Source organism: Ovis canadensis, chromosome X (genome assembly GCF_042477335.2).
Source record: "Ovis canadensis isolate MfBH-ARS-UI-01 breed Bighorn chromosome X, ARS-UI_OviCan_v2, whole genome shotgun sequence".
NCBI lineage: Eukaryota > Metazoa > Chordata > Mammalia > Artiodactyla > Bovidae > Ovis > Ovis canadensis.
The window spans coordinates 31,712,093-31,738,594 of NC_091727.1; the positions used below are offsets into that span (position 1 = coordinate 31,712,093).

A 26,502-nucleotide genomic window follows, 5' to 3' on the forward strand; every position below is an offset into this window, starting at 1 on the left:
GGGTAATGATTTTTTGACTGAAAGGGGTGTTTCATTTGTTTTTATTTTGTTTTAGCACACTGAAATATTATTTCACTTTCTCTGCTGCTAACCGTTGACAATTCAGCCATGATGCTATTGGTTCCTTGAGGGTCATCTATGCTTTTCCTGTCTCGTCTTGTACTTCTAGGATTTTATCGATAGTTTTTAGGATTTACTAGGCTTCAGGAATCTGTGGGTTAGAGTCTTTAGTCAGCTCTGGAAGCTTCTCAGTCATGATCTCAACAAATACTACCTCTTTTCCATCCCTTCTCTCTGCTTACGGGAATCCATTAGATCAATGTTAGACTTTCTCAGTCTAACTGCCATTTCTCTGAGCAGGCCTTCCCTAAGAAAGTGCCTTCTCCAGAGACAGTCTTCATTTGCTTTTTCCAAGAACCAAAGGGTGCTACCTATTTTGAGATCAATTTACACTGACTATATGATGGGGTATTTAGGATCATACACATAATGAGTATATGAACTGCAAACTCATGGTGCTTCTCTTGGAATGTGGTGTGCTAATAAAGAATGTATTCACACTTTAGGCAGACAAGAGTAGGGTCATTGGGCTTGTAACACTCACCACATCGGCAGTACTCCAGGAGTAACCCCCAATTATTAACTCAGCAACATTATAATGAGCTGTTTAACCTTGAATTCCTAGCTGCAAAGTGGCATAAATTCAAGCTACTGATCAAAAGCTTCTGTTGAGTACTTCGTTCTAGATAGAATGCTATCACAGAGGTAATGTACTTTGTGAACATTTTCTTAAAAGCGAAAAAAGAATTATAGAACCTGACGATGAAAGGGACCATGGACGTGAATTCCTCCTTCTGGAATGGCACCACAGAGCTGTAAGACTTTTGACAGTCAACACGTCCAAACTTATCCGATGTCAGTATGTTCTCATAGCTGCCATATAATAACCATCCATGTCAGGAAGCAAACATCCTCCATGGACAATCTTGAACATTTGTGTACAGGTACCCTGGTCATAAGTGCTTCATCACACTGAGCTGAAATCCATCAGCACAGCCAATAGGAGGAGAGGCTCCAGAGTCCAACCACAAGAGTTCAAATCCCAGTTTTGCCACTGATTGTGTTACTCTGGGAGAGTAACTTTATCTTTCTGTGTCTCAATTTTTCTCTGCCATGAAGTGGAACTATTTATAGGACCTACCTTGTAGGGCTGCTTTAATATTTCAATGAAAGACACCTGGACACTGGCACAAAGCGAGAGCCATGTCAGTCAGTGTTTGCCATAGTTATGTCACTATCACTATACATCTGACCAGAAACATCGAAGTTCTCAAGCTTTCATGAATCTCTTTCAATATTTTACCAGAGCTGTCATGTCTATCCATGGCCCTTCGTCCCTATTTCTCTTATTTCTTCCTCATACGACAGGGCATGGTTTGCCATTGTCCTTTAGAACTCTGTTCTCCAAAATATGATGTGCTGTGAATGGTACTGCCATCTCTCTGGACAGTATAATTGGATGACTTTCTTTTGTTCTGTACTAGAGGCTCCCACAGTGCTTCCACTCCACTAAAATCTCTGGGTCAGTGTTTCCCAGTGTGTCCAGAAGATCAATGACCCAGCAAGATGTTTCAAGAAGAGAAGGTCAAATTAATTATGGAAACATTGCACATTTTATCTGTCACTTAATGCACACTAACATACTAAAAGCTGGGTTGGTTGTCAGTAAGGAAACATTAAACCTTGATTGACCTCAGAATTTCTCACACTAATTATTCAGTGATCCTGGGACATTTATCATTGTTCTTATGTTAAAAGATTTGTGAACACCCCCAAGGTACTAATGCACTCTTGGGTATGATAAGAAATACTGTTTGGCTGTTTCCAGTGATTCTTCTGTTTTGTACATATTCATTTGGGATGTATTTCCTTCCACTTCCGTCAAGGACTTCCCTGTTAGTTTTAGCCCATTATATCAGCTCATCTGTATCTTTAAGGATCGTGACTCTTACAGCCCATGGGTTAGTCATTCTCCCCAACTCTGTAATCTTTACATTTAAATATATGTTTTCTGGGGACTTCCCTGCTCGTCCAGTGACTAAGACTCCACACTCCCAATGCAGGGGGCCTGGGTTCAATCTGGTCAGGGAACTAGATCCCACATGCCACAACTGAGAGTTCCCATGCCACAACTTAACAGATCCCAAACGCTGCAACTAAGACTCAGCACAGCCAAATAAATTAAAATAAATAAAATATGTGTTCTGCCTTCATCCAAAAGTCACTAGTGAATAAATTAAACAGGCCAAGGTCAAAGGTAGGCCTCACCACTACAGACTGCACCTCTAGTCCACACAAAGCCACAAGCCACCCCTCTCTGGTTGGTGGACTGTGACTCCCTAGTTATATTATTATTTAGTCTCTAAGTGTTTCTTCATCTGGTAAACAAAGATACAATGAGAGACTGTGTCAAAAGAACTGCAAGTTCCGGTTACAATAAGTCCTATAACAATCTCTTGCTCCACTGGTCCAGAAACTAAATTTATCAAAATAACCATCTGGAGCTAGGACAAAAACTATCACAGAAAGACAGCAAATTGAAAAAAGCATTACTAATTCATTCTGATGTAAAACATGGGATTTATTGTTGCCCAAGCTGAAACTCCAGTACTTTGGCCACCTCACGTGAAGAGTTGACTCATTGGAAAAGACTTTGATGCTGGGAAGGATTGGGGTTAGGAGGAAAAGGGGACAACCGAGGATGAGATGGCTGGATGGCATCACTGACTCGATGGACATGAGTCTGAGTGAACTCCGGGAGTTGATGATGGACAGGGAGGCCTGGCGTGCTGTGATGCATGGGGTCACAAAGAGTTGGACACGACTGAGCAACTGAACTGAACTGAACTGAATCTGAACCTATATAAGTTTCCCTGACTTAAGTTTAAAGGATAGTTTCTTTAATGATAGATTCAATGACAGGCTACAAAGAAAGAATTCAGGCTTATTACAGAAAGCATAATTTTAACAGAAAGCTTCTGTTCACTGTGGAAGACAGAAAAAAAAAAAAAAATCTGACCATGAGTCAGCAACAAATGTAGGTGCCCAAAATAAAGAGGAAAAAAAAAAAAAAAACTGACCATGTCTGTGATGTATAACCAAAGGCCTAACAAATACGGTGTGACGCAATCATTGCATTATCCTTGGGACTAGAGAACGGTGTATAGTTCTAGTGGCTAAAGCTAAGTCCTGACCCGGAACTTAGAGAAGGCTTGGCAGAAAGGCACAGCGATAATTAAAGAGCTTGAAAGACCTATGAGAACAGCTTAAGGGAATTGGGATTATTTAGCCATGAAACACACACTCACACACACACACAGGAGAATATGCAAGAAATAGTGACTGAAGGGGTGATTTAATAACAGTTTTCAATTGTGTGAATGGCTCTTGCATAGGGGCCTATGACCAGCTGTTCGATTTCTCCACTGAGAACAGAACAAGAAGAAACAGGCTTAAGCAGCATGAAGAATTTAGGCTGTAACTCATGCGGAAGCATTTCCTGATGCTGAAAGTTGTTAAAGCATTAGTGGAAATTAACAAGGGGATCTAGAGAATGCTCTCCTCTTTCAAAAGACCACAGATTCTCCTGTGCTTAAAAGCGGGAAATTCTCAAGGTTCTTTCTTCCTCCTAAGACGCAAGATCCATCATTTTGGCTCTTTCAAAACTGCTCGCCTGTGCCAACTGACAGCACTGAAGACAAGGTATGGGGATTCACATTCTCATTCTGTTTCGATCTTTCATTTTTACTACCAACAATTCTGTATCCTAGTGGCATATTCCCTTTCCTTTTGTCTGGCAATAAAGAAAGGAAGAATTCAAAACCAGGCCAAGTGTCTATAGAGAGCTAAAAGCACTGGAAGTAAAAGCCAGCTAAAATTACATTGTGATCACTCTAGAAAACAAGAGGTTAGCCTGAAATGTCAGGAAGCTGTTGAGGTCAAAAGATAGGTATGAGGACAATGGCTTGAGGTCATCCTTGCAGATGCCATATCTGCTGACCCGCATACAAGCCTCATAGCTTCTCTCGGTATTGAGGATGACCTTGACCTTGCCCCTAAACACCAGTGTCAAACCATCTAAAGCAAAAACGCAAAATGGGCCGTTCAGCCCTGGGTTTTGTTTTTGCTTTCAGCAGTATCTCCTCTTTCCACTTTTATGGTGTGCACACACACAAAGCAAGGATACCATAGCTCCTTCCAGTGTGATACCCACAGTGTGCAAGTATCTTGGGTCTCCGTTCCTTCTCTCTTGGTGCTCTCCTGGCAGCAGTTACCGACAGCACAGAGGTGAGGGAAGGAATCCATTGTAGTCACTGCCTCTGTCTTCCAAGGCATTGCATGCTGGCTTTATACAAATGTCATCTTAACAACGTACAAAGACAGTGAATGGCTAGCCAAAGGATGCAATTAGCAATATAATAATTTCAAAGGACATTACGTGGTAGGTTGGGAGTTGGATTTGCCACGGTTCAGATTATCTTTTCGGTTTCTTTCCTGTTGTGCTTTCCGAAACCCTTTGGAACTGAAGGGCTGGGCTTCAAATGGCTGTCAGGGTGTCAACCTGAATACTTATTTTTCTCTCAGGCTAACAGTCAAATCAGTCAATTCTAAAGGAAATCAACCCTGTATATTCATTGGAAGCTGAAGCTCCAATACTCATGGGCCAAGAGCTGACCCATGGAAAAGCCCCTGATGCTGGGAAAGACTGAGGGCAAAAGAAGGGGGTGGCAGAGGACGAGATGGTTAGATGGCATCACTGACTCAATGGACATGAGTTTGAGCAAACTCTGGGAGATAGTGGAGGACAGGGAGGCCTGGCATGCTGCAGTCCATGGGGTTGCGAAGACTTGGATACAACTTAGCGACTGAACAACAATAGGCTAACAGAACCAGTTCCTAGCCACACAAGAAAGGTGATGAGAGAGTTTCTCAGCAAGCCCTGCTCCCCAACTACCATAAACACACATATATTTTAAAGAGAAGGTAACTGGCATCCCCATTGTTAGGCTTTTGAAAAACCGTGTCAGTTTTTAATAAACTGAAAAGAAATTCATATAAAGAAAAGCAAACATTATGGAAGAGATTGTATGCAGTAGTTCTCAGATGATAAAAAGGAACCACCTTTTGTTCTGGAAACAATACTTGTCTAAACCTTCTTTGTTTCTCTCCTAGGTTGCAGGTTATTTAGAGACAGGAAGTATGTTTCTATACCTTCCATGAAGGTTTGGTGAATTTAATGATGGGTGGGAATTAAACTGTGATCACAATAAATAAAAGGAAGGGTTATAATATCTGAATGAGGTTAGAATTAAAAAAAAAACCTGCAGAGGCATCTTAAAGAGCAAAAAAATAATAAGTTGATAAGGGTTGTCTAAGAAATAGAAGACAAAATAAGTTTCTTTTAAATAGTTTTTAAAGTTAATGTCCTCTGTTGCCTTGTTTGCTACATGCAAAAGGCTAATCCATAGTCTATTTCTGGATTTGGAGAATACAAAGAATCATCCCAGCCAACATGTCAGTAGTGCAGATTGAGAAACTGTGTCCCAGTGTGAACAGCTTATATTGCCATGGTTCATGTGTCAAAACTAAGAAACCAACATGGGTCCATTATGATTAACTAAATGCTACAGGGCACCTAACAGGCAGGCAATGCTCTTCTGCAGCACAGAAACCGAGAAGCTATGATAGGCCTGTTCAATTACTGCCTGTGAGACAAAGGGTATGCTGGTTAACACTATGGAGAGACAAATGAGATGCTGCTTCACACCTATTAGAATGGCTACCATCAAGAACACAAGAGATAGGCATTGGTGAGGCTGGAGAAGAGCGAACACTTGTGCACTGTTGGTGGGAATATAATTTGTCTTAGCCATTATGGAAAACAGTATGGAGGTTCCTCAAAAAATTAAAAATAGAACAACCATGCAATCTAACAATTGCACTTCTAGGTATATAGCCAAAGGAGATGAAAACAGGATATTGAAGGGATATCTGCACTCCCATCTTCAATGCAGCATTATTCTCAATAGCCAAGATGGGTAAACAACTTAAGTGTCTGTCAATGGATGAAATGGTAAAAAAAAAGACGCGGTGTGCATATATATAGGAGAATATCACTCAGCTGTAAGATGGAAATTTTTGACAATATAGAGGGGCCCTGAGGGGGTTATGCTACTTGAGATAACTTAGACAGAAAAAGACAAATACTGTACAATATCATTTCTACATGGAATATAAAAAAGTTGAACTCCCCAAAACAGAGTAGAATGGTGGTTGTGAGAGACTGGGGGTAGGGGAAATGGGGAGATTATCAATTTACAGCTAGTAGACAAGTAAGTTCTAGAGACCTAATGCAAAGCACACTGATTACAGCCAACAGTACTGCATTATAAACTTCAGAGTTGCTAAGAGACTAGATCTCAATTGTTCTCACTACAAAAGAGAAGTGGTATTTATGTGACATGGGAGAAGTGTTAGCTAACACTAGGGTGGTACTCATGTTGCAATATATGTGTCAAATCAACACACTGTACATTAAACTGCCAAATGTTTTATGTCAATTATACTGCAATTAAAATTTTTTTAAGGTTGTACATTAAACTTATACCAGGGTATGTGTCGATTATACCTCAATTTAAAAAATTTTCATCTAAACATATATATTTACCTATTACAGAGTGAGGGAAGAAAAAGGACTAGTAAATTTCAAGAAGCCCAAACCAGAAGTCACAAGGGAACATGCTAAAATTGTAGACCTTGATTTGAAATCAGGGTGCTTTTCAAATAGAAACTCCACGTAATGCATCTCATGACAAGTTACAGAAATCTATTTATTCATGGCAAATAATTAACTCAAGCAAGGTTAAAGCAGTCAGCTAGTACAAGTGTGTGCGTGTGTGCTTTCATTTATTCCGTAGAGTTCCTGTCTATTTAAAAAATAACTAAATATATAAATATTGCATGCATTCATATGCATGAATAGAATTTCCAAACATTCTTATTGAAAGAATAAGGTAAATTTATAGAAAATACTGGGGACAAACCACAGATATTTCAAAAAGGTTAATCTCTCCTCCCAGGCCATTTTCATCTGTTTTCACTAGTAAAATGTTCCCTTTCAAATAGCCATTTCAAAAAGCCATTTCAATATCGCTGCCATCGTTAATGGGTTATAGCATTAATAGCTGACAACCCAACTTTCCTGGCCCTGATTGCAAAAAGCCCTAGTGTTAGAAAAGATTTGCTGAATTTAAATTGATCACAACTGTTTTGTGAATTATAGTCTGTACACAAAGATTTAGAACTACAAGGAGAACAGCTAGCTGGGGTCACACGGTATAGGACAGGCAGTTCCTGACTGTTCCCTGAGCTGTTATTACGATTTCTTTAACAACCTCTAAATCTACCAAGGGCATCAGTGGAATATTTTACATAAGAGAGAAGTCTGAACTAGCAACGAACATAAAAGGAGGAACAAGAACAAGTTGTAAAGAATATTAATGATGCTTCTTCCAAACGATCCCAATTTTTATGAAAATCAAATGAATGCAAAAAAAAATCTGCTATAAAACGATATGAAACCTGCATGTAACAAATAAAACAGAAAGAAGGTGGCATTTTGATCTTCTTAGACATAAGATCCTTGTGTTTTACATTTGGGTTGCTGAGGAAACTCAAGTGTAGGGCCACCAGGGATCATTTGTATGAGGCATCACATGCTGTTTTGTCACTTCTTGTTCTTAGACTAGGCTACTTCTATTCAGAGAACAGCTGCTCTCATGTGAAAGGGCCACACTACACATATAAGACTGTTTACTGTATTTTGCATCTCTGTTACAAGAACTGTTATCCAGAAGATCAGGTAAGACTTGGCTGATAATAACCAACTTTGAAATATACACCATAACCCATATCCCTTTCGGCTTTTTCCATTTACAACATTTAGCATATAATCAAAGCAACCTGGGGATAAGTAACTCTTGAGGTAATCTGTTTTGCTTGATGTTACAGATGAAAAAAGGCTCAAAGAAGTTAAGGACACAGCTCAAGATTATCTATTATTTTCAGACTGAAATATGTATGCTTAAAGGAGTCTACATGGGTGGGCAGAAGTGATATCTGAAGGGAACATACAGGGTGATTTCCAAAATCTTTTGAAACTTCAACTTGTCCGAGAGTGTGAGAGGCTCTGATATCTAAATACAGACAACGTGAGATAATGCCTGAGTACCAGATTGTGAACTGAATTTTGTGCCAGTCTACTGAGAGCTACATGAAGGTACAAGTGAATACTCAAAAGGCACTGAGATAAATGCATGCTCCTATTTCTTCTGATCATTTCCTTTCCCTCCTTCTTTTTGGCATTATGTATCTTTCCTCCTGAATATTCATTGGAAGGACTGATGCCGAAGCTGAAGCTGCAATACTTTGGTCACCTGATGCAAAGAGCTGACTCATTAGAAAAGACCCTGATGCTGGGAAAGATTGAAGGCAGGAGGAGAAGGGGACAACAGAGGACGAGATGGTTGGACGGCATCACTGACTCAATGGCCATGAGTCTGAGCAAGCTCCAGGAGATGGTGAAGGACAGGGAAGCCCGGCATGCTGCAGTCCATGGGGCGGCAAAGAGTTGGACACGAATGAGCGACTGAACAACAACGACAATCTTTCCTTCTGGCATTTCCCAGGAGGGTCAGTGTTAAAGAACTCGCCTGCCAATGCAGGAGACTCAGGTTTGACCCCTGGGTAGAGAAGATCCCCTGGAGAAGAAAATGGCAACCCACTCTAGTATTCTTGCCTGGAAAGTCCCATGGACAGAGGAGCCTGGTGGGCTACGGTCCACGGGGTCACAAAGAGTCAGACATAACTTACTGACTGAACAACAACAACCCTTCCTTCTACTGTCAGATGCTATGACATATATGAGCTGCATGGACTGACAGGTCAGTTGAGGTAGTGAAAAGGACAAAAAGAAACAGAAAAGCCTATGGGTTTCTCAATCCTTATTAGCACATGAGTCATGTTATATGATTTGGTCCCATGAAAGAATTGCCTGATGTGGAAATGTATTTATCAGACATATGCTTAGCTTATACTGCTATGGGGGGAAAGGATGGTCAATTCTATGCATTTGTGTTTTCAGCAACATCATGGCAAATATGGTACCCAAAGGCAAGTCAGTCAGGAGAAGTGCCATTCTTTGTACATGCACAATTACCATGGATATCTTCAGTGACCCTCAGAAAATTAGAGGGGGAAAGTGCAGCTCTTCTTGACAGAAGAAAACCAGCTAACACATGCAGAGAGCAGGGTAGAATTAGAAAACTGCTATTTGGCAACCACCAAGGTAATCACTGAATTAGGACAGGATCATCAATGGAGGCTTACATCATACAGAGAAAGGCTATTGAGGAACAGAATGCTCAGAAGTGCTCAAAATATCACAAAAATGACTTTCTAATTACATAGGGAAAAGGATACTTTTATAACATCAATATCTGACTGATACCACCATACCATTCATTCTTAGCATTATTAATAAGAACCAACCTGAATCTCATCTAAGGAAACAACCAGAAGACTCCAGAATATGGGACTTTTTCCCATATTCTGCTTGCACTCTTCAAAAATGTCAATGTCACGAATGAAGACACAAAGAATGCTGGGCGACTGTTCAGACGAGGTGAAAGGACACAGACATAACCAGCCAATGACAGACAAAGACCTTGACTGCATCCTGGAGGAAAAAAACCAGAAATAAGAGACACTCTGAAGGCATGGGGACATTTCAATGTGGACTGTATGCTAGATGGTCTTGCAGAATCAGTGTCAAATTTGTGTGTAGTGACAGTATTGCACTTTTGCAGGAGAAAGTCTTTTTATAAGAAAGATGTATGGTGAAGTGCTCAGGGGTTTATATTTTGTAGTATGATGGCCTTTTACCTTTAAACGGTAAAGGGGAAAGATGCGTTTGTGTGTCTACATTCAAAGCCATACATACCTGGGAAAAGTGAAATGTAAATGGGACAAAAATGCTAACCAGGGTAGAGAGACGTACAGAACATATGGGTGTGGATCATACTATCCTTCCAACTCTTCTTTGTTCTTGAAAGTTTTTCAAAATAAAACACTGGCACTCCTTCCTGGGGGTGGGGGGGCAGGCAAGGAAATCAAGAGTGTAAGAAACTGATGACTGTGAAAGGGGAGGGGGGAATGCACTAATATCAATGGTATAAAATATGAAAAGCTCTTTAGGACTAGTTTCCTCACAAAACACAAACCAAATGCCAAACTGCCTTCCCCCCTGTTCTTGTAGCTTCGTTGTTCTAACGCATCCCCCACCCACTCACACACACTTGGCAGACATGTGCTTTGCCCAGATACCCAACTGACTTTTTAGCCATAAAATGAGTTGAATAAGCCCCACATTTACAGAAATATTTCTTGTTGGAAATCAGGATTAAGAGGTCAACAGTTGTGTTCATGAGACAAGAAGAAGTAAGAGGCTTCCTGTAACTGCTGTCGTTGGTAGAAATCAAGTATTTTCTTTAAAGTTCTGAAGATAATGAGCAGGTTGGAGGCCGGCAGTCATTGCTCTAAATATTCATCAGGGCTGTGAATCACCCCTTAAAGAGAAAATAAGCCCAAACACTAACACACAGTGATTATCCACTCTTCATTTACATGTTCAAGGACAACTGTCCTGACCTAAGGCTCCCCGCTCCACCTGACTAATAAACCAATTAATACCATGGCTCCCAGGAACAGAAGCACAAGTTTTAAGTCTATGCAAATCTGTAAGTATACGCAACATTATTAATTTATGCTAGAGAGTTCTTATTTAAAAGAACACTTTCACAGGTTCATGGTAGAGCACTCATATCTGCCCAGAGTTATCATGGTATACCTTTCTCAAGTCTGTATCAGGACACATTATGCTCAAGAACAAGATCTAACAGTAACTCTTTCACAGCTGCCTCCTACAATTATTTAAAATACAGGTCAGGAAAAGGTATAAGTACAGGAACAGAACACAAGAGGAGTAGTTTCCACAGACTGGGAACAGGCGGGGTGACCACAAAACAAGAGGAAATTTTAGGGATGATGGAAATGTTCTGTCTTGATTGTAGTTGTGGTGACAAAACTACAGACATTTGTCTAAACTTGGAAAACAATTATTTTGTATTTTTTTAATGTAGCTAAAAAAGAAGCAAATCAGAAAACAAATTTTTCCCTATTTTATCAAATGTCAACCCCTCCTCCAAAACCCAAAGAAAGATACAGAACAAAACAAAACAGAACAAAAACCCACCTTTATCTGTTAATGCACCCAGACATCCTAAGGAACCAAGATATAAGATAAGGGTATCCCAAGATTTTTGCACTTCGATTCATCTTACATAATCTATGTAAAAAGAAAGATTTAAATAAATCCATTTTACAAGCCAGTGACAAAGATGGGAAAGAAGAAAATGGTAACTGTTGAATTCATGTCTCCTTGTTTCCATGAGCTTTGGGGGTACCTATCAATGTGAATTTGAATTAATGGTGAACTAATCAGGGGGAGTCCAGAATACTCTTCCAAATGCAGGTGTGCCTCTCAAAAAAAAAAAAAAAAAAAGGTTGTTTTTTTTTTTTTCATTAGAACCTCTGCTTCAGCTTTTGCAGGAAAGGAGTAGGGGGATACAGGAGGGAGGGCAGAAGGATGGAAAAAATTGATTCTAACAAAGGCTACTTCTTTAGAAGGGTGAAAAGGAGAAACAGAATGACAAGTGCATTTCCTTAGTAAGAGGTATATAAATGAAACAGGTTTCAATTCCATTACAAACCTGTCTTTAAAAGCCGGTGGAAAAAATACCCATCACTCCACATGGAGAAATTTAAGCACATAAACCACGACATATTAAATGGATAATTATGAAGGTAAACTCACCAAAGCTTATAGTCAAAACAGAAAAAAAAATAATAGCAATAAAAACCAGTAGTTGACTCAAGATAATGCTGATAATACCCAGATAAAAGATTTCCCAAAAGTCTGCAGGAATTCTAAGTGTCCATCAGCAGGCCCAGCAGAAACTTGGTGATGCTACCTCTGCTTATACATATTGCTTATATATACCAAGTTCTAGAAACTTATACCATATCCATCAGTCCAAGCGGGTGTAAAAGGAATGTCAATAGGATCAAAGGGTCTATATTTTGATTACTCAACAAACAGCCCAAAGAAACCTAAGCAAAGTGGAATTTTTAGGAGTTATTTTAAGGATGTCAAATATAAGATGTGATCAACTGGCATGAAGAAGGCTGTCAAACTGGTTAAGAAGTGTCTTGGCATGGTATTTTAACACTATTTCAAGATTCTCTAGAATCTAATCTACAGATGCTTAGTTGTGGGCAAAAGGAATTGTTCATCTTGGTGGGCTATTTTCATGTTAAAAGACACTTTGTGCATGCTAAGTTGCCTCAGTTGTGTCTGTTTGTGACCCTATGAACTGTAGCTCACCAGCTGCCTCTGTCCACTGGATTCACAGGCAAGAATACTGGAGTGGGTTGCCATGACCTCCTCCAGGGGGTCTTCCCAACCCAGGATTTGAACCCGTATCTCTTACGTCTCTTGCATTGACAGGCAGGCGGCGCCATCCGGGAAGCCCAAAATACACTTTAAATAATCATAACTAAGGCTCAGTTAAGTACCTACTGCTTCCCTGGTGGCTCAGAATAAAGAATTTGCCTTTATGGACAGATTCAGGGTTCTTTACGGGCAGACCAGGGTTCGATCCCTGGGTCAGGAACATCCCCTGGAGAAGGAAATGGCAACTCACTCCAGTATTCTTGCCTGGGAAGTCCCATGGACAGAAAAGCCTGGCAGGCTACAGTCCATGAAGTCACAAAGAGTCGGACGTGACTGAGCAAATAACATGTGCCCACCACGCTAAGTGCCCCACCTGTATTAGCTCATTTAACCCTCCAAAGTGCTCCAGGTACTTAGGGGCCAGGAAGCTCAAGAAATGTGTCCAAGTTTGTCAGAAAATAGCAGAGCTGGTATTTGAATCTGGGCAGTCAACTTCAGGACCTACATGCCTAACCACTCTGCCACTCACTACTCCAGACGTCCTGCAATGATTTGCTATTTACATACACATACACACTTGTTCTCAACAATTGAGGCCGTAATTTATTCCCATTTCTGTATTACAGCAACTGTGCTGAGATGATATTCATTTTTGTCATAGGAATATAAAAATCCAGAGGACAGATGAAAAAGCAACTTATTCATTTTGAATGCATAAATACAACGGGAGGTAGAAAACAGATGTAAAATAAACAGATTTTGACATGCAAGCTCTTGCAGGTGAAGCATATTGAATACAAACTTGATGTACTCAATTCTATCTAAACCATGAAGTCCTTAAAATGTTTACAGAAGATGCTACAAAGACTATCGGGGGCGGGGGAAGGTGAGTACCTCTCAGGGCACTGTCAAGTACCAGTTTACAGATACATGACTCTCTCTGGAGTCACTTAAAAGTGTGAAGTGCTTCCCAACTAAGAGGAAACATTATTTGATTTCATCTGGAGGTGGAACTTAGATACCTGTAATTGGGATTAGAGTATTTTGAATAAAGATCATATAGTGTGAATGTGAGTGTGAGTGTGTGTGTGTGTGTGTGTGTGTGTACATGTGTTGGGGTAGGAGTGTTCATTTATCCACATATCCTATTATAACCTAAAATTCATATAAGACTATTTATAAACACTTCCTTAGTTCAGTCTAGTATTTGAATTGGTTATAGCCATTTATTTCTACTCAGATGGTTTAGCAGAAGGAAATACTAGCTTGGAACACAGGGAACTTGGGCCGGATCTCTCATTCTGACATAAATATAATTGCAGAATGAAGAATATATTCACTCTGCCTTTCTGGGTTTCAGTTTTCTCATCTGAAAAAGGAGGCATGTGAACAATGTCTTACGCTCCTTAAGGTACTCTGTGTGACTCACTGCCAGGAGTAGATCTGGCCTTCCCATGGTTGCAGGATCAATCTATCCTGTCAACAGGGATAGTTTCATGGAATATGAGAGCCAATCAACCCGATGATACATTAATTGAAGCTGTATTTCCAAAACAAACTAATTTCAAATCTTCAGGTCTACTACTGCCCAAATGAGTCATTTTCCCAGTACACGTTTGACTGTCATATCCTTTGAAGATAGAAACAGATTTGTTTCCCCATTTAATATCAGTAAAGATACTACTATCAAACCCATACATTGATAGTGAATTTTCTCTTTTAAAATTCATAGGCATGACTTCATTTCTGGGCTTCATGGATAAATACCTTGATGGATGTACACTGATTTTAAAATAGGCAAAGCATTTTCTTTGGACTTGGTGATTTATTTTCCTCTTTCTTTTAAAAAGTTTTTGTGTTTTTTCCCAGTTTTTTTTTTTTATGGTGGTAAGATACACATACCATAAAATGAACTACCTTAACCACTCTAACTGAACAGTTCAATGGTATTAAGTATATAGGAAACCTATAAAAAGATCACCTAGTGGGCACCACATGGGCAAACACCACTCTCCTCCTGTGTCTGCCAGGCCCCTCTCTTGAGCCAGAAGCTGACAGTTACCAACTTGAAAAGAAGGAAGTTTTCAAGTCGGTGACAAGAAGACAAAGGACATAAAAAGAGTGTAGACTGAAGTCAACTTCTTCTGTGAGACAGGGAATGTATTTGTAAGAGAAACAAGTACTTTTACTGCCGTTCACTTCCTGAGGCTGGTAGACAGAGCAGCCTTTGAGTGCCGGTTTGCTCGAGCCACCAGCCCGGCCCCGTTCCCAAGGTCTTAAATGCTTCAAACAAAGGGCAGAGGGCATTGTTCACTCCTGCTATCTTTCCCTACAGCAGACACTGAATTTTCATGCAATCCGCACAGCTTCCGAAAGGCAAGCTGACGCCAGAGCTCCCGGCTGAGGAAAAGGCTGACGGGGAGAGGACGCCAATTCTGAAGGAAGAATTCACAATGGATCTGTTCAAGCAGACTGCCAGTGACTAGCAAGGCGAGAGGGTCTCCAAATCTGAGTCATCTAAACCTTGCCCAGCTCTGTACCTACAGAACGTGCCCAACATTCTTCCAGCAACATCCGGCTTGCCAATACTCAACGTCTTAAAATGAGGCATCCTTTTCTCCCCAATGCTCCTATGTTCTCTGTTTTATTATGGCATCTTGTATTCTAGCAGAGACCTAGAAAATATGCCTGTTATTTCACCTTGGGAAGCTGGAGAGCCTTAATATCAAAAAGAGTGTATTGGGCTTCCCTGGTGGCTCAGGGGTAAAGAATCAGCCTGCCAATGCAGGAGACACAGGTTTGATTCCCTGTCTGGGAAGATCCCATATGCCGTGGGGCAACTAAGCCCATGCGCCACAACTCTTGAGCCTGGGAGCTGCAACTACTGAAGCCCACGTGCCCAGAACCTGTGCCGTGCAACAAGAGAAGCCACCACAACAAGTCACTGCAACGAGAAGCCCCCACTCGAAAAAAGCCCATGCAGCAGAGAAGACCCAGCACAGCCAAATATAAATGAGATAAATAGAAAAATTTTTTAAAGAGCGTATTTGGGGATGAGGAGGAAAATGGCCCAGCAGGGAGGAGAGGGAAGTGCTCACTGGACTAGGAATCAGACTCTCCCACCAGTTGAAGAAATGCAATGCAGGGGCCACTGATAAACTGTTCACCTACTGAAACAACAGTAAAAACAACCGTGAACCCAAGCCTGCCGATTCTGTTCTCCTCAAAGGGTTGGGGAAGATTAAATGAGAGAACTGTGCAACAAAGTTTAAAAAATACTATCATCAGTAGCAGTCATAACAATATTATGTACACAAGCATGGTCAGTACAAATGGTAGCAGTGAGAAGCTGTTACTTGGTAGTGAAAGCAAACCATGGGCAGCTATGGACAGATCAGGAAAGGGCTGAGAGTGAAGCAGAGAAACCAGGAGCTATTCTGTGAACCAGGGAAAGAAATGGGAGATTTCTAAGGATGGTGCCATACAGTGATTGTGCGTGCTTAGTCGCTTAGTCGTGTCCGATCCTTTGTGATCCTATGGACTGTAGCCCGCCAGGCTCCTCTGTGCATGGGATTCTCCAGGCAAGAATACTTGCTATTTGCCTGGAGTGGGTTACTATTCCCTTCTCCAAAGGATCTTCCCAACCCAGGGACTGAACCCAGGTGTCTTGCATTGCAGGCAAATATTTTTACTGTCTGAGCTACCAGGGTTCTAATGCTGAAAATAGAGTGTAGCTGTTACAGGGATGTGGTGAAACAAGAGGCAGCAGGTGAGTGAATAAAGCAGGTATCCCACAGCAGAATGCAATGGGCTGACAGGGGCGGACCTGGCTCCTGATGAGAGGATGGCCCAATGGAAAGCAGAGTTTCTGCTCACGAGCCCCTGGTCCTGACCACCAAGTTCAAGGCAGTCAAAGGCTAGAGCTTACTCCTTCACACCATGAAAGAGAAATGGTAATTCTATGACTTGATAGTGCTAACTACTGCTACAATGGCAATCATATTACAATATAGAAATGTAGCAAATCAACATGTCCCACACTTTCAATTTACATGTTATATGTCAGATTAAAAAAAAAAAAAAAAAAGACAGCGAGAACCAGAGTCCGAGGGAGGTGGCAATGGCAGTTCTGCGAGGTAATGGGACAATGGCTGCAGCGGCCCTGAGGCCAGGCCACCTGATTTCAAGGCAGGAACCATCACTGAATACAGATCGTTGTCAGCAGGTGTGTGCTCTGACCCTTGCACTCAACCCCAGTCACACGACACACACAACTGTACACATATGTGTATATGAACACTCTGTATGTGTGTGTTTCACAGTAAGACTGTAAAAAGTCACTGAAACTTGACTAAAGAGAAAACAACACTGAGGGAGAAAAAGTAGGTTGCTGCAAGTTGTTTTGCAATAGGATTTGGAAAAAAAAAGAATCTGGATTATTTGTGGTCATTCATACTCATTGTATGGGAGTTACTTGTGTTTATGTTCTGAAGGAGAAATGCTAATACAGCAACACATAAGAAAAAACCCAGAGAAAGTGATAGTCTATTCATGTTTTGGGAGATTTGAGTATGAGGTGACAAAAAAATACATGTATTTCTCCACATCTGTTTTACTTTTATAGTTAATTTGCCATGATTTGGGCAAAACAATCCAAACAGTATATGTAAGCAACCTTCATATATGTGCATTTCTTTAATCTGCCCAGTTAACTATTAAATGAATGCTAAAACTGCTTTAAATATGTAAATGTTCTGCCCACGAAGCCTTCTATAGTTTTATCTGAGTCTGTGTTAAGACTATATACAGGTCTAACCCAGTTACTTATTCACCTAGTTCTGTTGGTAATGAGATTAGAATGGAATGAGAAACCCCATACATCTGTAGTTCTTAGGATTTAAAAAACGTTAAGAACACTGCAAATAATGTAAAACTGCAAATATCTCTTCCTTGAGTGCTGGTGGTATTACAAATAGGAGCAACTTTTGACCAAAAGCCATGTGGTAATACTTATCAAAACCTACAAAACCGTTTATATCTGGTAATCCCATTCCTGAGAATTTATCCTAAGGGAAAAACTTGAATCAAAGAAAAGAGCTAACTGCATAAAGATGTTCACTGCAGCATTATCTGTCTTACCAAAAAGCAGAAACAACCTAAATGTCTATCCATGAAGCGACGAGGCACTTGGGAGGAGGAGGGTATTTGTGGGGACATGGATGATGGTGTAGAAAAGGCACTGGAGCAGGATGCAAACGAGAATGGACAGGAGTGTGCCGACCTACTGACAGACATGAATGGAAGCATGAACCTCCGACTTGGTTGTAAGCCTATGGAAAGGCAGCATCCAGCCCTTGGAAGAATAGATGAATGTCAAAAATACAATCAGTTCAGTTCAGTTGCTCAGTCATGTCTGACTGTTTGTGACCCCATGAACAGCAGCATGCCAGGCCTCCCTGTCCATCACCAACTCCTGGAGTTTACCCAAACTCATGTCCATTGAGTTGGTAATGCCATCCAGCCATCTCATCCTCTGTCATCCCCTTCTCCTTCTGCCCCCAATCTTTCCCAGCACCAGGGTCTTTTCAAATGAGTCAGCTCTTCACATCAGGTGGCCAAAGTATTGGAGTTTCAGCTTCAGCATCAGTCCTTCCAAGGAACACCCAGGACTGATATCCTTTAGGATGGACTGGTTGGATCTCCTTGCAGTCCAAGGGATTCTCAAGAGTCTTCTCCAACACCACAGTTCAAAAGTATCAATTCTTCAGTGCTCAGCTTTCTTCACAGTCCAACTCTCACATCCATACATGACCACTGGAAAAACCACAGCCTTGACTAGACGGACCTCTGTTGGCAAAGTAATGTCTCTGCTTTTTAATATGCTGTCTAGGTTGGTCATAACTTTTCTTCCAAGGAGTAAGCATCTTTTAGTTTCATGGCTGCAATCACCATCTGCAGTGATTTTGGAATCCAAAAAAAATAGTCAGCCACTGTTTCCACTTTTTCCTATCTATTTGCCAAGAAATGATGGGACAAGATGCCATGATCTTTGTTTTCTGAATGTTGAAGTTTAAGCCAGCTTTTTCACTCTTCTCTTTCACTTTCATCAAGAGGCTCTTTAGTTCTTCTTCACTTTCTGCCATAATGGTGGTGTCATCTGCATATCTGAGGTTATTAATATTTCTCCTGACAATCTTGGTTCCAGCTTGTACTTCATCCAGCCCAGAGTTTCTCATGATATACTCTGCATATAAGTTAAATAAGCAGGGTGACAATATACAGCCTTGACAGACTCCTTTTCCTATCTGGAACCAGTCTGTTGTTCCATGTTCATTTCTAACTGTTACTTCCTGACCTGCATACAGATTTCTCAAGAGGCAGGTCAGGTGGTCTGGTATTCCCATCTCTTTCAGAATTTTCCACAGTTTATTGTGATCCACACAGTCAAAGGCTTTTGCATAGTCAATAAAGAAGAAACAGATGTTTTTCTGGAACTCCTGCTTTTTCGATGATCCAGTATATGTTGGCAATTTGATCTCTGGTTCTTCTGCCTTTCCTAAAACCAGCTTGAACATCTGGAAGTTCACAGTTCACATATTGCTGAAGCCTGGCTTGGAGAATTTTGAGCATTACTTTACTAGTGTGTGAGATGAGTGCAGTTGTGCAGTAGTTTGAGCATTCTTTGGCATTACAATAGGAAAGCTTAAAAAAATGATAGCTGTGTTAACTGTTTACCAACAGTTACTGAAAAGAAGGTTATGATGACAGAATTAGGTTAGGGAAGAAAGGAAGAGACCATGAAACTCACCTACAGAGGTCATTTTCTTGTTTTACAAAGGATGTCTCTGGCTGGAGATTTATTTCCTCCCTTGCTGAATGACTGCAGATTCACTTTCCCACCAACACCCTAGGAGCCTGTGGGGTTCTGGCTGTGGTCACAGACTTCTTTCCCTTCCTGCACACTGTCCTCTCTCCCCAACCCACAGTTCCAGAAGCCACTGCCCACAGAGATTTTGAACCTCAAAAAACCCCTACCTACCTGCCTACGGAAGAGCTGATGTGAGAAACTACAGTTCCGTGGTTTTTCCATTAATTCTCAAAACGCAAAAGAATAAATATGCTACTCAAGAAGCTGAATAACTTACGAATTGGAAGCAGCTCCTGACACTTGGCTCAATGTTACTGCCCCCAAAGGATGCAACTTCACCCAACTGTCTTGGGATTTGGATAGAGTCATGTAGAAGGAGGCCCAGTCGGCGCTGGTCACAAAATCCTGTTGAACTGGCCACTTGCTTGAAAAGGTCTACAGGAGGAAGAAGAGAATTCCAGCAATCAAAAAGTGGCACCAAGTAGATGCTAGCACAACTAAAGTACCTACTCAGTTCCAGTACCAATTCTCAAGAGGAGAGAGGGGTTCCCTACTTGCCCTGACGGGTTGCTTCTACTGTACACTAATCTGCACATTCATTACTTTAATGGATCAAGTTAATCACCACTGTGTATATATGAAGTGTGACAATGTTTAAGTAAACTGTAGCCCTGTAAGAAATGAGAGTTTACATACAGTTCTGACATGTGACTTTTTCCTAAGCCAGAACATAATCCTTTGGAAAACAGTTTATATATAGGACATGACCTCCATCATACAATAAATGTTTTAGCATTAGGAAACATAGAGCGGGCCCAAAGAGCTATCCCCTGTGGACATCAGATCCCAAAATATATCAAAATCGGGACCACACAGCAACTGTGTGCTAGAAATGGGTAGAGCAGAAGAGCAGCCCCTGAATGATAGCAGGTGCCCCAAATAGGTGGATTCACAGAATGAATGAAGGCACTGAACACTTGTAACAGCTTTTGATCTCAGGAATCTAATTATTTTAATCCTATCTTATATTTAAATAAAAGTTGCCAAGAAAGTCAATCCATGAAAGCTTTTCCTACTAATATGCACACTTTAAACTCTCAGAAATTCAATGTTTGAATGGGATATTTATTTCAGATAGCAGTGACAACACTTGAGATCTCCCACACACCCACCCCCCAGCTCTCCAGTACATCCACAAAATTTCAAAATTATGAATTACCTGCAAACATCCCAGTTTGAAGTTAATATTTTTTGTTTGGCCAACCTCCAACCTGTTCTCTCTTAGTATAATAGCTGAAACACAGGCTGGAAGCTTCCTTGGTTTATCAAGTATTATGATGTGCTGGTACTTTACCATTAGCAAGCTTAGAGTAAAAGCTAACCTACAACAAGTAGCTACAATATTTAAAGGACGAAAGCCCACAGAAATATTCTGTTTCATCCAAAACATATTTTCAAACAGCTAACGAAAGCTGTTCTTTTTTTATTGGGTTCTTAGGATGAGAAAAACTCAAGTGGAAAGTACATAAAAGTGAGAGCTAAAAGAGCTTGTGTATTCTGTGGTTTACTCCTAGGGGGGAAATGAGCAGTAGGACACAGAATGGCTTTGGAGGAATTCAATCTCTTTTATCTTCTGCCTATCCTTAAGCTCAGCACATCTCCACATCCCTATGTGGCTAGGCCTTAGGGGGAAAGAGAAAAGACAAGATATACTAGGTTTGTTTAATATTCCTACTGAAAAGATTTCTCATGAGCATTTAAAGGGGAAAAACAAGTACATGCCTTCACAATGGGAATGAACGGTTGCTTTGTCACCTCAACCATCCCTCTGCTAGCATTTGCTTTTAATTTGGATTTACAAATTTTACGCAGAAGAGCCCAACGGCTAATCAAAAGGAAATTCTGTAAGGTGATAGTTACCCTGTAAGAAATGGCAAGCTGTCTCTCAAATAATAAAACGTTAATCACATCACAGAATTGGATATGTCAGTACAATTCACAGTAAGATGCTTATAAAATAAACAAGGTTTGTTGAGCATGAATGCCAGATAGTACTCTTTAAATAAGAATCCAAAGATGAGGCATGTGCATGGATTAAACCTTCACATTTATTTTTTCTGACTTGGACAAAGGGGTTAGGAAATCAGACTTTATCCCCGAGGAACATGTGTTTTATTCAGACACAGTCGATGTAATGTAAAATAATACTTGTACTGGAGAAGCTAATCCTCGTTCTCTACTTAAATACCTACAATTTCATGTCTGACAGAGAACGGCACAAACCAAATTTTATGCCTGTCTAAGAGTAATTTTACATCTTACACGAGGAACCTGCTGTCAACGAAGAACACTGTGTCATTCCCCATCTAGACCTGGGGTAATTAGCCAACATTAATAAAAGGGTACACATGACTTACATCTGTACTTGTCTTCCAAATGCGCTTTACACAGAGAAATGATGCCAGTTTTAAAAGACAGGACCCGGATCCTCCCTGTTCGTCCCCTATTATGAATAATCAAAGCAGAAAACAATTACTGACACTTTCTTGAAAGATAAACACTTCTTAATTAAGGGGAAAAAAACTTGGATGTGGGAACTCTATTGACCATTGTTTTAAGATCATTAATGTTTCTGAGTTCATTATCTATTTGGCTGATGACCTAGAATGAAATGGAAATCTGACCAACTTGACCGGTGAACATTTACCAAGTTTTCAGTTTCTAAAAGACCTTACTCGAATGGTAAGCATTTCTCTACATAAAATAAGAAAAAGATTCTTTTATTTATCTTTGGAGAGCCACCTGGGTTTAAGTAGATATGGGGAAGAATTACTAGTATGTGCTAAGCAATTTACCCACTTTGGTTACTGAAGCCAAAAAATTACCAGCAACTAACTGTTCTGCCCTCTTCAACACTCATTTAGCTTTTCATCAGACTGCCTCTTACTGAGAAGAAAATTAGTCACTTCAGGCCACAAGACATATAGTATAAAATATGAACACTTATCTCTACAAGAAAAAATGTGATACAATCTCTTAGAGGGCATTGGAACAGATGATCTTAAGGAGCAATTATAAAATATCCTATTGCTATAACAATGTTTTAACATACATACGCTTTTACTTTACATACAAACCATTCCACATGACAAATTTATTAAAAAGTTCATTGTATCCATGGGGAAAGCACAAGTTTTTCATTTTGTAAAACCTGTTTTTTGATCATTTTATTTTGTTATGAAAAACAACTGAACCATATATCCTGGTTCAAATAAAAGTCTATAGAATAAGCAAAGGGTAGGTCTCAAGAGTGGTTACTTTTAGTGAACAATATGCTCAGCTTGCAACTGGTACAATTTACTAAATACATTAGTCAAACAGAAATCCTGGGTCCTAAATACATTCATGAAAAAGTATTATCACTGGAAAGTTTTTACCATTTTCCCTATTTAAAAAGGAAAATCAAAAGTTTCACAAATTTTATACAGTAACTCAGGTCTTCAAGGAGTTAACATTGTCCCCAAATAATTTTCAGGCATAGAGAAGGGAAGTCATAGACTCAGAATTCATTCGTACATCATCTGCAAAGAAAATGGGTGCTGAAATATATTTGAGGGAAGACCTGAATAGAAACCCTTCTCAAAGCAAATGTAAGTATAATCTGCAATTAAAATCCGACATGATCAAGAGCTTGGTAGATAATGATGGGAATTCAACAGCCTTGGAATTTAACAAGCACTATCTTAGCAAAATAACAAAGAAAAAAAAGGTATACATTTTAATCCAGGAGGTGGTAGAAATCTACAGCAAAGGCAAAACTAAAATAGTTGCTATGCGACTCCTTTCAGAAAAGCTTTCCAGATTTCTAAATGCGGAATATGTTCTTGCTGACATGTGAAATCAGGCATATAATGAGTCTGATGTCTAAGAAGAATTCAGTTGAAATTAAGACCAATTCCTGCTGCTACCTTCCTCAGTTGTCTTCATTAAGCTCAAGACAAAACTGGGGAGGGGGCAATCCCAAATATAAAAACAAGCACTCTCTCAGATAGAGGGATGAATGGAGGTGCCAAACTAAAACTTCGTCAATCTTTATTTATCTATATATAAAACAAAACAAAAACAAACAGAATTCCTCGGTTTGAGGATCTGAATTTGCTGCATTAAGGGCTTGTTTTCATTTTTTTTTTTTTTTGCATAACCATTCACACTCTACAAAAATCTCTTGAGTATCAGCTAACACTATTTGGAGCTGGGGACAGGAGTGTCACACCTCAGGGAGCGCATCTCTTTGGGTAGAAGGAGCCGCACCCAAAGAGGGTGGAGGAATTCAAGATACACAGGCTAGCAAGGGCAAGAACCAACGGCTACACGCTGACTCATCCTACTACTGGAAAAATGAGTATCTTGAGGTTTCGTCTGCTTTCTAATCTGAGTGCAATCTACATCCTAGTTCCTTACCTCCCAGCATATCAAAACATTTTTTGGGGTTCCATTAAATGCAAAAATGATTAATCACAGGGATAGCATTTGGTCACACGGCTTCATGAAACTTTCATCCTGAGGACCATATTTCTCTAGACCAAAGCCCTGCCGTGATGCTAATTACACCATCACCATTCTGTAAACTAAGCCTCCCATGGTAGAGTCTGGAGAAAGCCTGCCATACGTACGTATCATAAACATTCAGCAGCCAATTGAGACACATATCCACGCAGAGAGGGACGTTGACCAGATTGTTGTGCTCTTGCTCCAGGCGGTCATAAATAGTGGTCAAACAGTTAATGATCTGCAGGATGTCCATGGGCTGGTCGTTTTGCTTGAGGTTGTGCTGGTCCAAGGCATCACATGCGGCTGACAGGCTCAAAAGATCCACTGCAAGAGACACAGAACATCATCGGTCATTTCAAGGGGAAAACCCTTTTGTCACTGTTTCTGACAATCCTAGTAGGACGGTCTTGTACCCTTTAGTAAACACCAAACCCGAACCCTACCCTCTCTTATTGAAATGTCTTCTTCCCATCCCTTGGCTATAAGTTTGATGAGTAAGGTAAAGAATCAACCTGCAGTGCAAGAGACCCCGGTTAGATCCTTGGGTCGGGAAGATCCCCTGGAGAAGGGAAAGCCTACCTACTCCAGTATTCTGGCCTGGAGAATTCCATGGACTGTATAGTCCATGGGGTCGCAAAGAGTCAGACACGACTGAGCGACTTTCACTTACTCACAAGCTCAGAGGTTGTTCTGAAGTCTCACTGGCAATGGGTGAAGAAGTGAGTGAAGAGATAGTACCTATGTTGGAACTATTGGGCCATTTTGGGGAGTTAAAGGAACCTATAGTGTTCTATAGGAACAGAGTCATTTCCACCCAAATCATGGCGGGGGAGAACTGTTTTACTAGAGATTTTCAAAGGTTCCTAACAGTACTTTCTTGTATTAGTATCAGAGAAGGTCAGTTTGATTAATCAGTATGGTTGCTGCTGCTGCTCAGTTGCTTCAGTCGTGTCCAACTCTGTGCAACCCCATAGACGGCTGCCCACCAGGCTCCCCTGTCCCTGGGATTCTCCAGGCAAGAACACTGGAGTGGGTTGCCATTTCCTGCTCCAGTGCATGAAAGTGAAAAGCGAAAGTGAAGCCGCTCAGTCATGTCTGACTCTTAGCAACCTCATGGACTGCAGCCTACCAGGCTCCTCTGTCCATGGGATCCTCCAGGCAGGAGTACTGGAGTGGGGTGCCATTGCCTTCTCCGAATCTGTACGGTTAGGGTTGTATAAACTCGATTTCCAGCTATGCATTTATTTTTTTTTTAATTTTTATTTTTACTTTATTTTACTTTACAATACTGTATTGGTTTTGCATTTATAATCATTAAGTATTTTTCTCCTTGAAATATCAATCACCTCCTAATTTCTCTTGCTACACTAACACTAGGTGAAAAATACTCAACGTCACTAAAATTTTCTATAGATAAACTAAATAACTGTTTCACCTATCTCTAGTTTTCAGATGTAAGGCTCACTGTTTCTCCTTTCACCTACTATGTATTTCATGCAGGAGATGCGTGAAATTTGATTCCTGGGTTGGGAAGACCCTCTGGAGAAGGAAATGGCAACCCACTCCAGTATTCTTGCCTGGAGAATTCCATTTACAGAGGAGCCGGTTGGGCTACAGTCCATGGTGTTGCAAGGAGTTGGACATGCCTGAAGCAACTGAGCACAGCACAGGGCAAGAACTTTGTAAGGTTGGTGGGGAGTGGAGGTTTCCGTCATCTAAGGTGGTATTTAATGCTATACCAAAAAACAAACATGTATCAAAAGTAAAACCTCAACCCTGTCCAACATCAGCAAATCATAAGCTTTACTCCCAAGGGTCCCAGGAAGATGCTTTTCTCCAAAGTCAATTTATTAGCCAAATTGAGAATGCAACAGCTTTGCTTTTATGACACCTTATACATCTAAGCTCTGGTCTGCATTCTCAGTCCTTTGACAGAGACAGAGTCAATGATAATTAAGCAAATTTCTCACACATCCTGTGGGAGGAGGCAACAAAATTCTAAATGTAACTTCAGATAAACACAGCCATGCCAGTCAGTAAACAGGCTGCCCCATACTAAACAGATGCACATTTAAGGCTTTAATGCATTTTCCTAGTTACTGTTTGTGGCTAGTTCTAATTAAATGTTAAGGACAAAACCCCAAAATAGTAGTTAATACCTGTGTGGGTTAATACCTATGTACTGCATGTTTTTCTCTTTTCAAAAAGGAAAATAGTACCCTTTTGAAGTTTCCCTGGAAGCATAAAGAGACCTCATGGTGGATGCAAGTGTTTTTTTTTGTTGTTGTTGTTTTGTTTTTTTTTTTGTCTTTCATCACAGTGAGTAAAGCCCTCTATGTCCATGGACTAGTCTCCCTACAATACACTGATGGCGCACTCATCCTATCAAAGCAAAGCTCCCCATTCTTTGCTTAAAAATACTCTCAAGATAAAGGAATGACCTCTTTACATG

The 26,502-nt window shown here is 40.5% G+C and overlaps 1 protein-coding gene across 13 annotated transcripts in view; it reads right to left on the reverse strand.

The window, feature by feature from the left end:
- DMD (dystrophin) overlaps positions 1-26,502 on the reverse strand; it is a 2,687,035-nt gene that overhangs the window by 73,429 nt on the left and 2,587,104 nt on the right. For all 13 annotated transcript variants that reach the window (XM_070291485.1, XM_070291489.1, XM_070291490.1 and 10 more), the window contains 3 exons: positions 24,173-24,374; positions 21,917-22,002; positions 19,777-19,934 (listed from right to left, as the gene is read on the reverse strand). In XM_070291485.1, coding sequence (XP_070147586.1) covers positions 19,777-19,934; positions 21,917-22,002; positions 24,173-24,374 — 446 coding nt within the window. The remainder of the gene's footprint in view (positions 1-19,776; positions 19,935-21,916; positions 22,003-24,172; positions 24,375-26,502) is intronic.